The 15,518-nt window shown below is 40.6% G+C and overlaps 1 protein-coding gene across 1 annotated transcript in view; it reads left to right on the top strand.

The window, feature by feature from the left end:
- Nucleotides 1–15,518, top strand: part of Srp54k (signal recognition particle 54k) — a 140,735-nt gene that overhangs the window by 118,209 nt on the left and 7,008 nt on the right. Inside the window, exons 5-8 of the mRNA XM_076808596.1 lie at nt 5,599–5,747; nt 6,404–6,665; nt 9,110–9,218; nt 10,505–10,771. Of these exons, the coding sequence (XP_076664711.1) occupies nt 5,599–5,747; nt 6,404–6,665; nt 9,110–9,218; nt 10,505–10,771 (787 nt within the window). The remainder of the gene's footprint in view (nt 1–5,598; nt 5,748–6,403; nt 6,666–9,109; nt 9,219–10,504; nt 10,772–15,518) is intronic.

Below are 15,518 nucleotides of genomic sequence, written 5' to 3'. Positions count from 1 at the left end.
CATTCCGTTATCTTTTGTAGTACAAAAGTTATGCGAAAAATGCTCCAAATTCATCAACCCGGGCCACTAACGCGTTAGCGTGGTCTAATACCGCTGCTGAACCATTGCGTACGTAGATAACGGGATCGGCGCGGTCGCACTCTTAAAATGGTTACCGTTTTCTTACCCGTCTGCTACGTCAAATTTAATATTCTCTGACGAAAGTCAAAAGCACCCTCTACTGGCACCTAAAAGACCCTGCACTTTCATCATTGGCTCATAGATGGCGGAAGTATCGGCGCATGGTTGTAGTGGAATGCGTCCGTGAGGTGGTGTTGCCATTTTACAAGTTCGCGCGCGCGCGGGTTGCAGCTTATAACGTTGACCCTGTATAATAGACATATGTTTTGTACTTACTATTTCGATGTAAATTTTTGAGAAATAACACGAAATATGTGCTGAACAAACAATGTTCCCTGTCACCGGTACGAACGCGACTAGCGAGATAAACAAAGGCCCAGCATCGTTGTTGTGGCGGGGGGGGGGGGGGGGGGTCGTTCGATTTACAATATTGCTAAAAATGTACTGGCTCCCATTACCCACTGGCTCTCATTTCCCCCCGTCTCCCCTAATGTATTTAATATTTTTTTAAACGAAAGAGGTAGTTAATCATTAAAAGAAGAAATGATTTTATGCTTTTATAAGAATTACTTATTCCTTACTTCAGAGTCAATGATATACCTACTTAAAAATAAGTGTACTTTATAAATTGGATGTTTAATTCACTGAAATTCTAAAGTAGTTTTTAAACGTATTATACTGAAAAAATATTTGGTGGGAAAAACATAAATACACCATTCGCAAATTCTGCTACCATCATAAAATATACAATTTACCAGCATAATAAACATTCCTCACCAAGATAAGCGTGTATTGAAATATTAAAGTGCACTGAATTTGTTCTAAATCAGGCATGGGATTTAAGTGAACACAACGCTCGATTTTCGAAGGCACCGCCTCCTTTCTCCCGCCGCGCGTCTTTGCCCCCGCGGCGGCGTAGGTTCGTGGAGCGCCTCAGGCCCATACTATATGAACCGTGCGTGGTGCATTGGGGCGACACCGTATCAATAGGTTTCCACATCACCCATGGGGGTAGTATCATCGATGCATTTTTTTTTGTCAGTGGTATCCCTTGTAGGCCTATTCCACTGTGTCGCGCGATAACAAATGGATTGGAAAAACGCGTTTTACTATCAAAATTTTAAACATGTTTGGGAAAACTAGATTTTCGCTCACGTTTTGACGTGCTGGGCAAATAAAAAATATTAACGGGGAGGCTGGACGACGTTGTGCGTATCAACGTTGAAAGCGAGGAACCGTTTAGCCGCGTGTGCTGTTCTGTCTTGATGCTACGCATTTTCGAGAACGAACATTCGCACAAATACGTTGATCCGAACATGGAGAAAATTCGGAGCCCGAAATTCCTAAGTTTGGGGTATGTCGATTCTTCCAATGTTTTGAAGAATTCGGCTCCTTTTCTTCCCTCGTTTTCAAAGAAATGTCGTGCTGAAGATCGCACAGTTCTTCTTGATGCTCGAGGGCTTGTTCCTCGACTTTTGCGGTGAGGGAATTCTCAAAGAGAATTAGATCATTTCTGAGTGAATCGAAGTCAGTGAAACGCTCATCGAACTGACATATCACCGACCGAAGAATGTGCAAATGATTGTCAAAATCACACTTATTACTGAATTCTTCGAAAATTAAGCTACGCGAGGGAAAAATGAAAAAAAAAATTCTTCTAACAGGAGATGATTTTAATAAACTACCAGCCTCCTACGAAAGGATTTAACGTGGCTGCACAACTGCGAAATAGTTTGGCCGGGTTTTTGCAGTTTTAAATTTAAGGTGTTCATATGGTTAGTAAGATCTACTATAAGTGAAAGTTCAAAAAGGAAACTCGCATCTGTTAATAAGGGGAAATATTCTTCTGCCTTTGAATTTGGATATTCTTGCAAGAAATGGAAAATCTCATTTCTTATAGCAAAGAATCGTCTTAAACATTTCGCTGCACTGAGCCAGCGTACTTAACAATGCAAAGAGACATCAGTGTAACCAGCGCTATGCGTTTCAAGAAATTCTATAAATTACCTGTTAGATAGAAATTTATTTCCGCCCTTGTTAGAATTGATTAGTTGCGTAACCTTCTTCATGGCGGAAGATAATTTTATATCTCTGCCACATAACGCTTCCTGATGAATGATGCAGTGCATCATTGGGAATTTGAAACCGCGTTTTTTAAACTGTCCTATTTTGGCACCTGTCATGGCTTGCGCACCATCGGTTACCACTGCAGAGCATTTCGATAAATCAAGTTTCAGCAGAATGAAACAGTCTTCTGTTCTGGCGAAAAGACGTTACAATTTACATACAATGTTGAAAGATAGAAAACAGTCTCTGAAACTGTAACGTCTTTTCGTCAGACATCTCCATTCGTTCAAAGCGAACAGACAGGTGTCAATACATTTGATTTTCAGTGAATTCGAAATTCACGAATCTGATCAAGATGTCCACAGAGCAGAGGTATTATCAAAATTTTTGTGAAGATATGAGAAAACTTTTTTTTCGCTAAAATTAGTAATCGTACGATGTGTCTTCTTTGCGGATTTGAGCCTGCCCTAGTAAAGGAAAATGTTATTGAACGGCACTATTCACATTATCATGCGCAAGAGTATGCATCATATGAAGGCCGCGAAAAACTTGATTTAATAGAGGGGTTCAAATTAGTACAGCAAGAAGGGCGTATGTATATTCCTGAAGAATCTTCTTTGTCGTAAAAAAACTTGCATAGCTTCTTACGCTATTTCTCTTTTAATAGCAAAACATGGTAAACCGTTCACTGAGGGTGACCCAGACCTTCGGAGAGTGTATAACACTTCAAGAAGCTGCGAGCATCCCATTGAGTAAAAAAAACTGTGAGCTCCTGAATTTTGAATATAGGCGCATCTAATGAACAGAAGTTAACTGCACTTTTAACCAACTATCGTTATTTCTCTTTGTGTTTGGTTGAAAGCACCGATAACCGGCATACGAGTCAGTTGAGCATTTTCGCTCGAATTGTACAAAATGATTTTTCGTATGTCGAGGAGCTTTTGGACTTCGTGCCTTTGCACAACACAACGACAGGACTGGATATTTTTAACGCAGTAGAGAACACTGTTAAAAAATTCCATGTTGATTTATCGAAATGCTCTACAGTGGTAACCGATGGTGCGCAAGCCATGACAGGTGCCAAAATAGGACTGAACGGGCAGTTTAAAAAACGCGGTTTCAAATTCCCAATGATGCACTGCATCATTCATCAGGAAGCGTTATGTGGCAGAGATATAAAATTATCTTCCGCCATGAAGAAGGTTACGCAACTAATCAATTCTAACAAGGGCGGAAATAAATTTCTATCTAACAGGAAATTTATAGAATTTCTTGAAACGCATAGCGCTGGTTACACTGATGTCTCTTTGCATTGTTAAGTACGCTGGCTCAGTGCAGCGAAATGTTTAAGACGATTCTTTGCTATAAGAAATGAGATTTTCCATTTCTTGCAAGAATATCCAAATTCAAAGGCAGAAGAATATTTCCCCTTATTAACAGATGCGAGTTTCCTTTTTGAACTTTCACTTATAGTAGATCTTACTAACCATATGAACACCTTAAATTTAAAACTGCAAAAACCCGGCCAAACTATTTCGCAGTTGTGCAGCCACGTTAAATCCTTTCGTAGGAGGCTGGTAGTTTATTAAAATCATCTCCTGTTAGAAGAATTTTTTTTTCATTTTTCCCTCGCGTAGCTTAATTTTCGAAGAATTCAGCAATAAGTGTGATTTTGACAATCATTTGCACATTCTTCGGTCGGTGATATGTCAGTTCGATGAGCGTTTCACTGACTTCGATTCACTCAGAAATGATCTAATTCTCTTTGAGAATTCCCTCACCGCAAAAGTCGAGGAACAAGCCCTCGAGCATCAAGAAGAACTGTGCGATCTTCAGCACGACATTTCTTTGAAAACGAGGGAAGAAAAGGAGCCGAATTCTTCAAAACATTGGAAGAATCGACATACCCCAAACTTAGGAATTTCGGGCTCCGAATTTTCTCCATGTTCGGATCAACGTATTTGTGCGAATGTTCGTTCTCGAAAATGCGTAGCATCAAGACAGAACAGCACACGCGGCTAAACGGTTCCTCGCTTTCAACGTTGATACGCACAACGTCGTCCAGCCTCCCCGTTAATATTTTTTATTTGCCCAGCACGTCAAAACGTGAGCGAAAATCTAGTTTTCCCAAACATGTTTAAAATTTTGATAGTAAAACGCGTTTTTCCAATCCATTTGTTATCGCGCGACACAGTGGAATAGGCCTACAAGGGATACCACTGACAAAAAAAAATGCATCGATGATACTACCCCCATGGGTGATGTGGAAACCTATTGATACGGTGTCGCCCCAATGCACCACGCACGGTTCATATAGTATGGGCCTGAGGCGCTTCACGAACCTACGCCGCCGCGGGGGCAAAGACGCGCGGCGGGAGAAAGGAGGCGGTGCCTTCGAAAATCGGCCGTTGTGTTCACTTAAATCCCATGCCTGTTCTAAATTGTACCAGAATTTGAAATCGCCCGATTCAAACTTCTGATTTCTTCAAAATCGCCCGATTTGTGACTTGCGATTTCTTCAAAATAGCCGACGCAATTTTTTTACAAAAGTCGCGCAAATTGTGATAAATCACCCAATCAGGCAACACTGCACGTAATTGTAGGCCCCCCTGATGAGAAGCCATCCTGCCCCAACTCCTAAATATAGCCCCAAACCTACACCAATACCTCGTGACGTATGATGATTGCTGAAACATTCTAGAATATTGGTTATATAGTGAACTCATCTGTATTATTACCGAATGTATGTACTAAGGATACATCTTATAAAACGTAACTTCGTAACTTTTGATCGACGATTATCCCGCGCTTCGGATAAATGTGCATATTACTTAGGATCCTCCCCTCTGCAACATATCTGAAATTCCTTATACTTCCACTATTATATTTGTAAATATACTACTCTAGCCACGAAAGGAAGAACATCATTTCAAAACTGCGCTCCAAAATATCTCGGAAATATTGCACCATATTGGTATTATATTCCTTAAATGAATGTACCTATGTATTTGGATATTATAACCTATGATATTACCGATATACAGAATATAAATCTCGCCTGATGATACTACACCGGTATGAGCAGTATTGGGTTTCTTTTTCGCTAAGGATATAATACTTTAAAATACCAGTATTTAGTCGGTATTTGTAATACCGTTTCAGTATCTGAATTCTTCTTATTATACATATACTTATTTATATTGTTACATCTCCGTACATTTTTCATTATTTGTAAAAGTAGGAGGGTAATGTAAGAAACTTTTCTGAAGAAAACAAACACTATTATTACTGTCTAAAGATACATGAATTTGTGTGACTGATATTATTATTTTTGTTTTTGATGCTCTACCAATTGTTATAATTGTCATATAAATTCTATATACGAAATTTAATTTAGAATTATTATTTTAGCAACCAGATAATATAATCTTCGTGATGGATGCAACAATAGGCCAGGCCTGTGAAGTTCAAGCGAAAGCATTTAAAGAACGCGTTAACGTTGGTTCTATCATTATTACAAAACTTGACGGACATGCGAAAGGTGGAGGTGCTCTTTCAGCGTGAGTTCTCATGATTTTTAACAAAACTTAGCAAGAATCTACGAGTTAAGGAACAAAAACTTAATCTTAATGAACCCCAGGAAGACCATTTTCATTGACTATTTTTAAAGGCTCCTACTATTATTAGTGCTGTCCGCTACTGCTGCTGTCCTTTTTACGGCTACTTCTAGTAACAAGATCAGTGACAATGACAATAAGAACAATAATACCAAGCTTTTTGTATTACTTATACTTTTTATTGCTATTTCTTGCTGTTTTTTTTTTTGTCTGCTTCTGTATTCTTCCTTTTTAGGGTCGATTTATACAGCCGATGAGCCCGGGACGCGCCTATAGTAAGCTCATAGCCAACGAGCGACCAACGAGTGTCTAAGGGAGCTCGTCCGCCATAAGCTTATCATAGGTCCGATCCGGCCAGGCCATGGGCTGTAAAAACCGACCTTTATTCGTTAAACGTGATTTTGACTGATACACCAATCAAATATTGCCGAATCAATTGTGTCTGCAGTATGCATTTGGCATTTATCAATAGCATTAACTTTTGAGTGAAACATAATTCGTGTTGTCATTCATTTACATACAGGAATCATTTATTGGTTATTCGCGTAATTACACTTAATTTGAGAAGTATTTTATATTATATAAGTGTATTTCTATAGGGTTGCCGCAACACAAAGTCCAGTAATTTTTGTAGGCACAGGGGAACACATAGATGACCTAGAGCCTTTCAAAACGAAACCTTTTATCAGTAAACTGCTGGGTATGGGTGACATAGAAGGACTTATAGATAAAGTGAATGAATTAAATCTTGACGATAATGAAGAATTACTTGAAAAGATTAAACATGGTCAATTTACCTTGAGAGATATGTACGAGCAATTCCAGAATATTATGAAAATGGGTCCGTTTTCTCAGCTAATGGTGAGTTGTATTTCCTTTGTGAATGTGTTCATACATACAGGGTGACCCATAATTTAGGGACTTCCCGGAACATGCAAAAGACATCGAAATGTCCTTTACCGTTTTGGGATCCGTGACTTCGTTCTCGGGATATTAACAGTTGAATATTAGCGGCCGAAATTCCGGGACGCACAGTTTAAAGCTGAAACAGCTGAGCGCGCGGTACCGTACGCTCGCACACACACGCACGATGTACGTGTAGATATAGATTTACACACGCGCAGGAGGCGCGTGTAGAAACAGGTTCACACATATACAGGGTGTCCCACCTAAGACTGGACAGCACGATATCTCATAAAGTATTGGAGATGAAAAATTTAAAAAAATATGTAATTGAATGGTTCGAGAGGGCCAATTTATTAGCCGAGACGAATTCTTCTTTTTAATTATTATTTTAAAAGATACGATGGTCAAGTTCGGTTTTTCCAATGGAACTATATTTTTTGAAGACCTGAGTTGATAGTGCGTTCCAAGACAAATTGAATATGCTTTAATGTATACACTTTATTTCCATTGGTTTTTAAGATATTGTGCTTGCAAAATTACTGATTTTCACTAGAAGAAACCGTCTGGAATAGCAAGGACCGGGGTCGGTCTTACTGGCGCCACGGGTAGCATTGCCTGTTGAATCTAATACGTACCTGTCAAAGGTCTACGAAAGGGTTCGCAGGCCCAAAAACTGGAAAATTCTTTTCCGTCAGAAATGCTATTTAGGTAGATACATCTGCGGTATCGAGAAGCGCACCGTTACTTTTATTTCGCACTTGCATCTCCACTCGGATGGCCGGTTCTTTTGGGAGGGATGTAAGTTGGATTGGTTAGGTTAGGAGGAGTGAAAGTTGCTAGACTAAATTTCAACCATAGGGAGCAGATTGTATCAGAACCAATCGGATTTGCATCCCTTACAAACGGCTGCTCTCTTGAAGAGGCCCTCTTCACAGCAATACCTCCTCCCCAATGCCCACCTTCTCTCGCACGGAATACGTCAACGCATGCTTTTGTTTTGATATCGAAGCTCGTGTTTATACCCCCTTTCTTTCTGTGTCTCTCCACGAGGAGTATTGCCGGTGGATTGTAGGAGCGTAGATGTCTGGATGCCAGTTGTTGAATTCAGGAGACGATAGAAACACTTTATTACAAAACACACATGTACTGTAATTAAAGTAAATCGTATTCCTCATCGGGCCTCTTCAAGAGAGCAGCCGTTTGTGAGGGATGCAAATCCGATTGGTTCTGATACAATCTGCTCCCTATGGTTGAAATTTAGTCTAGCAACTTTCACTCCTCCTAACCTAACCAATCCAACTTACATCCCCCCCCCCCCAAAAGAACCGGCCATCCGAGCGTAGATGCAAGTGCGAAATAAAAGTAACGGTGCGCTCCTCGATACCGCAGATGTACCTACCTAAGAAGCATTTCTGACGGAAAAGAATTGTCCAGCTTTTGGGCCTGCGAATCCTGTCGTAGACCTTTGGCAAGTTGGTATCAGTTTCAACAGGAAATGCCACCCGTGGCGCCAGTACGACCGACCCCGGTCCTTGCTGTTCCAGAGGGTTTTCTTCCAGTGAAAATCAGTAATTTTGCAAGCGCAATATGTTAAAAACCAGTGGGAATAAAGTGTACACATTAAAGCTTATACAATTTGTCTTGGAACGCACTATTAACTCAGGTGTTCAAAAAAAAAATAGTTCCATTTAAAAAACCGAACTTGACCATCGTATCTTTTAAAATATTAATAAAAAAAAAATTCGTCTCTGCTAATAAATTGGCCCTCTCGAACCATTCAATTACATATTTTTTTAAATTTTTTATCTCCAATACTTTAGGAGATATCGCGCTGTCCAGTCTTAGGTGGGACACCCTGTAGTAATGCCGACCGCGTTGGTTCAAACTGGGAAAATTAATCAGCGCGGTCAGCTTTATGGTATGTGTGTGGTTCTGTATCTATGCGTGGCTCCTGCGTATGCGTGCGAATATACGCTAGCGCGCGTTCAGCTGTTTCGACTTTAAACTTTGCGCCCCGGAAGTTCGACTGCTAATATTCAACTGTTAATATTCCGAGAACGAAGTCTCGGATCCCAAAACAATAAAGGACTTTTCGATGCCTTTTTGCCTCAGGATATTGCATGTTCAGGATTGTCCTTCAATTTTGGGACACTCTGTATATGAGTACATTATTATTTGCTATATTAGTGATTCACATTTCTTTTAATTTTTATTAAATTTGATTGTTTTAAAGACATAATCTTTTATCATTTTATTACCTTTTATTGTTTTTACATGAACTAATATTTAGTTATGAAAGTTATCAGACATGTTTTAGTTCATTTAAGTAAGTTACATGCTTTCTTTTACCATTACATACTTTGAAAGTAGAATAACGGACCATGCTTTCTTTAAAATAGGGGATGATTCCTGGCTTCAGTCAAGATTTTATGTCCAAAGGTACAGAACAGGAATCCTTGGCAAGATTAAAACGTTTGATGACCATCATGGACAGCATGAACGATTCAGGTTTGGATTTCTTCAATGTAATAGGAAGTTAGATCGGATAGTTTTGTTACTGAATTATTCAGATGCCTGTACGTTTCAGGAAACAAATATTATCTTAATGCATTGAAATGGCGAAAATATTTTTTAAATTTTTATTAAATGAAAGTTTTTATTTATTAATCTTGTGAATGACAAAGAGAAGTATGCGAAGAAATAACTTGGGAACGTTCAATTAACACTACAGCACGCGTACTGGCGCTGAGTACACGCATGACAATTTATGGGGGGGAAAAGTGTTTTCCCCTAACTGCAGCTTTTTAAGACACTTATTTATTTATTTTCTTAGCACATTAAGTAACCTCAGCGTGTTTTCATCGAACACATAGTTTCGTCGTGTTTCACAATAATATTTTCCAGAAATTATCGAAAGCATCGTTCGAGAGTACCCAAATGCTTGCTTTGAAAATGAACTGAGCTCAAAGATTTCTTCATACTTCGCCACTTCAACGATCCTCCGTTCGCGTGGTAATTCAAAACAGCCCGCATCTACTGTCTCGAAAAGAACTCGTCGCCATCCTCACTACTTGTTTTGTAGTTGCCGCGGCGAGTGAGAGTTGCCAGGGAGATCTATTCTGTCTTTTTCGACAGACGCTGCGCCGTCGCGGCAGTGCTGATCGTAATTTGTGGTTTGTCGCTATCATGTGCCCTCTCGCTCGTTTTCAACTCTCTCACACGCCGCAGTAGAGAACAAGGCAAGCCAAATAAGCTACTCGTCCCAGAAATTGTCTACGATCGGTTCCCAAGCTCGAACAAATTTTGCAAATCTTTATGAAAACAGTAATAATAGTATAAATTGATTGTTAAGGTTCTTTCGATAAAAATGAGTCCAAACAGGGCAGAAATGGGACTAGTTTTAGGGTTGTGTACGGCGATAGAGTGTATTTCCATTTAACTATGAAAAATCCTAAAAATAGTCTAATTTGTGTCGTTTTCATCGAGCAAACCTTATTAATCAATTCGTATTATTTTCATAAAGACAAGGTAAACATTATGGAAAGTCAAATTTTCATATATCTTTTCACTTTCCTTCTCAATCTATTATAATTCGCTGAGCTAAAGATGAAGAAGGACGAGGTTGAAGACGGTTACACAAAAAGGGGGTGAAAATGGAACATTTAAATTTAACCGAGCAGATTTCATACAAATGTAACCGAGCAGATTTCATTCCAATTTAACTGACCATTTCCGTATAATAGCGATAGCCACATAAGAATGTGAAGAATGAAAGCTATAATTGTTATTTATAGAACTTGACAACAGGGACGGTGCAAAATTGTTCAGCAAACAACCAGGCAGAATAGTAAGGGTGGCACAAGGTTCTGGGGTAACCGAGAAAGAAGTCAAAGATTTAATTACTCAGTATACGAAATTCGCAGCTGTTGTCAAGAAAATGGGCGGTATTAAAGGCTTATTTAAAGCAGGAGATATGACGAAAAATGTCAATTCAACACAAATGGCAAAACTGAATCATCAGATGGCAAAAATGATGGATCCAAGAGTGCTACATCAAATGGGTATGTTATTTATTTATTTTCTACTAAAATCATGAGTAATCTGTCAGTAATAATCTAATGTAGAAAGGGCGAGATTGATTTTGTATTGAGTGCATAAGTTTAGATTATGTATAAACAAATGTCTCATTTATTTATAATCCGTAAGTGCACATCACATTAAATTATTTACTTTGAGTTCGAACCGTGTTTTAATTTTAAAATAGATGTGCAATATTTACAACCGACATGCAATTCATAAACCCATTTTATCGAGTAACACTTTAACAGTTAATACGATTATTTATGTGTGCCGTGTATGTGACAATAAAACACCAGTTTGGATATTTAATAATGATATATAAATGTGATGATACAAAAGTCGATTTTGGGTCTCGTGCACTCTCCAGCGTCAACCAATGTCTCTGGAACGTTCCTTGACGACGGGATCGTCCTCTGTTCCCCCCGTTTACTCGCGGATGGCGCTGCCCTCCGCCGTTATTACACACCGCGCTACTTTTGAACGCGCAAACATAACAATGTGTTTACTATACATATGTAGTATTACATACAGGATGTCCGACTACTGCAGAGAGAACATTTGCAGGGTCATTCTGGACAGTAAAATAAGACGATAATCAAGAAAACCGATATTCCGGTTGAAGCTTCGTTTGTTAGCTATACGTGATTAGAGATACATCTAAAAGCAGGTAACCCGCGTACAGCGGGGCACACGGGACAAGTCAGCGGGGGGGGGGGGGGGGCAGTGGTCGTCAAAGCCACTGTCGCACGGGTTCACTTATCTCAGAGAATCTGCGATGAAATTTACGATGTTCTGCATGGCTACTCGATTCAACGACGCTTAATCCAAAATTAAAAGGTATCGTTGAGTTACTATTACGAGCTGGAAAGAAGTCGCTATCCACAAGCTGAAATGCCACACGGACAAGGGGAATCGTCCGCTCGCTCCACCCAATCCCCTCTAACAAAATCCGCCGCGTAAAGGTGGGATTTCCTTGCCGCGATCGGCGGCGCGTCGGCCCGCGACGGCGACTGCCAAACCCCGAGCACTGCTATTATGAAGAAGCATGCATCCGTTTTCTTAGCCGCGTTTTCGACCGGCTGATTGGGATCCAGACCTAACATAACCCAGACTTAACCCTGGCTTTTTTTATAAAGGGGAAAAATACCTTTACGCATACCCCGACAAGATCTGCCGGGGTTATATGGGGCTCCACCGTATTGTGGAATACCCACTAAAAAACCCCTCTCTCCTGGCCTCCTTTCCTTGGTTCCTTTGGCTGTGGGGGGACTTCAGTGCAGTACTTCTGCCCTCAGCCCCTAATACAGGGGGGGGGACTCTCTGTGCCTACTAGGGTTTAGTCATCCGCCTCGGGCGGCGCGCGTGCGCTAAATATTCAATCCACATCCATATGGATTAAATAAATAAATAAATAAGTGTATTTATACCACCAGCGCCACGCAACCAAATTATATGTACAATTACCTCCCACACCGTACGACAGGGGGCAGTAAAAACCTCTCCTTGGAACTCTCCCGTTCTCTTCTGGGGGTCTTCGTTAGCTCAGACTTATTCTTGTTCTTATTCTTGTTCCCTTTTTATTATTATTGTTGCCAGGGCCTCTTCTTTCTTTTTGTTGCCTTTCTCTTGGCTTTGAGGGCCCTTCTAGTCGCCGCCTCTCTGAGGACCCGCAGTCTCTCCTGCCGCTCCTCTTTTTCCTTGACCCTTTCCCTATCAGCTCTATCATTCATTACCTCGGCCGTGAAAGCCCGGAGGTGCGCCCAGCTCTCCTCGGAGTTAGTGGCCATCCCTATTAGCGTGGAAACTTCCACCGGGGCCCCAAATACTTTACAGTTCACCTTAGCCTCACCCAACTTCTTCCGGAGGGAGTTTATTAACGCGCTGGCCTTCATATCTACCTCAAGCAGGACATGCCCCAGCCGGGTCATCTTCACTTCCTTCACACCCACCAGCGTCTCCCTGCCCTTTGATAGCAATAACCTATACGTATCGAAATAGGATGCGGGTGGGTCCACCTTAACCTAGACGGCCTCCGGCCTCTTCCTACTGGGTTTCGGTTTACGCTGTTGATGCGATTGGGTTTGGCGCTGCTGCTGGGGGGGGGGAGGTGCTGCTGCTGCCCTTGCTGTAGGAGTTGTTGCTGACGGTACCGCTGCTGTTGCTGCTGTACGCCCTGCCGCACCATCTGTCGGTGTTGCTTCTTTTGCTGCCGCTGCGACAGATGCTGCTGCCACCCCTTTTGTTAGGATCCTGCCCCACCGGTCCGGTTGGACAAGTACATCTCCATCCCACTCTTAGGAGTTTCGCGAGGGGTATTCTCACACCATACCGCTTGCCTGCCTCGGTGCTCCTTTTCTCAAGGTTTTCTCACTCGCTCTCGTTCCATCTCGCTCTCGCCTTCGCAGAACAAGAGTCAGTCAGACGTAGTGGGGATAGCGCCAAGCTCTTGGCGCGTAAGGCAAACCGAGTTCCTAGCGTATAAATGCATACATCAGAATAGGTGTGTGTCAGGTGGGGAAAAATACAGGAGTTTTATTGATCGGAACATTGATCATGTTATCCTATTTACCAAATACTGTTCACAAAGTGTTAATACATTCCTACAAAATTATACAATATTTGGGCAACATTCCAAACGGCTAATTGGGTGAAGGGACCCAAGAAGCCAGAAATAAAGGTTTTGAAAAGTATAAAAAAGATTGTTCGCTCAAAATATTCTCATTACAAAACAAACGAAGATGTTTTCAATTTTTTATCGGCTTCTTCCGATCCAGTACAGATAGTTTTCTAGGTATCTTTGCCCAAAAAAGACCAAAAACCTTTTTTTTTAAGTAGCTTGATGTGATTCGGAATTTTGATTGGAATAAATGGCATGTTGAATTTTTTCTCTAATCTTGGGATTTACGCCCACTGTGCGTTGAAACAAAGGGGGCTGAAGCAAACAAAGCTGAGCGAGAATTCATTCGTTGTTTTCTACCGGTAATTTCATATTTTCCCAAGTGGTGCCGTCTTTAAGAATTGTAGGCATTCTTCAGTCTGACAATGAGTTAATCCATATATTGCTCTGTCGGTGGGTAGTACGTGCGATGGCTCCGGACCCGCACGTAGATACTGTTGTTAACCGCCGCGCCGACTCGCGGGACAATATGATCATAAACCGCGAACCGTGAGTCCTTCTGACCGATCAGCCTGATTAAATTTTGGGAATCAGGTGTAGCATTTGGTACGTCCTGAAGGGATTTCCCGTAAATCACCCCGAGCAGTTGGAATGATTTACCGGGTTCGCGCTTTATTAAGGTGCTAAAGCACGCCTTGACTATACCTACCAAGGAAGAGGGAGGAGAAAGGGTGTTGAAGTTTAAGGGAAAACATAAAAGAGTAAAATATATTCTTAAAGAAAGCAAAATGGGGTTAACCCTTAACTGGTATACTGGGGTCATTAAATTTGTAACGTCGACACTAGATCAACCTCTATGAATATTTTGTTCTTAGGTAATGTATAAAATAATAGAAACGTAAAAAGTTAAATTATTATTATAAAATTAAGTAGAAATTCAGTTTACAAACTGAGACAACCAAAAATCACAATTTCTGCATTTACATTAAAAAAAAACATATTAGTATTTTTCCCATATTCGTCTAAGAAGTTTTCCTGCCTATTTACTCATCACTGGAAGCACTGAAATATAAAAAATAATTATCAATCACCTTCCAACAAAAATAACAATAACGTTTTATGACTTACTTTTGGTCATAATAGCATGAGGAACAGATAGTTTTAGTGGTAGAATGTTGCTTACAGATGCCCTTCTTGCATTTTTCACAAATTGTTGGATGCTTTCGGTCTTTGGAACGGGGACACAAAAAACATCTCATCCGTTTGGTAGGTGTTGGTTTTTCACTGACATCATCAAATTGGTCAATGTGCAAAACATTTTGAATAAGTCTCGTCATTTTATTAGATAGTCTACTCGTAAATAGTCGATTCTGCAAATGTTGGTTTATCAGGGCCTTTCCTAATTCAACATTGAATATTCGTCGGGTTTTTGTAACTTTTAGATTGGCTACTTTGAAAATGACAAATGCATTGACTCGGGAGATATTCAAAATCGCAAAAAAAATTGTTAGGGGCCACCTGCGACTTCTTCTGTTGGAAGAATAGGTGGCACATTTCTGGTCCAAACTGTCGACACCACTTTTGGTGGAGTTATAAAACTCATTTATCTCTGGTTTTTTTAGAATGTTGGTTTATGATGTTGGTGTGGTGAATGGAAGATAGGAGCAGTACCGTTTTGTTTCTCTTAGGAACGAAAGATACCAGTGTTCTATCTCCAATGAATCCAAATAGAGAAGAGTTTACCTCACGCAGTTTATGGGGTTGAAACTCTGGAGGTATGTCTCTTTTATTTTTTCTTACAGTACCCACATAGGTGAGACCTTTGGATTTTAGCTCGTTAACAAGTTCGTTTGATGTGAACCAGTTATCACCGGTCACATTTCTATTTGTGTTTTCAATAGGTTTTATGAGAGAAAGAACATCTAATGTTGTCGAATGGCGTCGTTTTCGCAAAGATCTGATGAGAAATGCGGGAATAAAAATCGATGAGGCACTGCGGAGGTTGTCCTCGCCACGGGGTACCAGGCGGCATCTCTTGGACAGGCGTCACTTTAGACCCTTTCAAGTGCTCGAATCCAAGTGGAGCCCTGAACGCTGCGCGGCTGGTGTCT

Source organism: Andrena cerasifolii, chromosome 3, assembly GCF_050908995.1.
Source record: "Andrena cerasifolii isolate SP2316 chromosome 3, iyAndCera1_principal, whole genome shotgun sequence".
In the NCBI taxonomy this organism is placed as follows: domain Eukaryota; kingdom Metazoa; phylum Arthropoda; class Insecta; order Hymenoptera; family Andrenidae; genus Andrena; species Andrena cerasifolii.
Note: the sequence above shows the minus strand (reverse complement) of the source record. Positions and strands in the feature narration are given on the sequence as shown.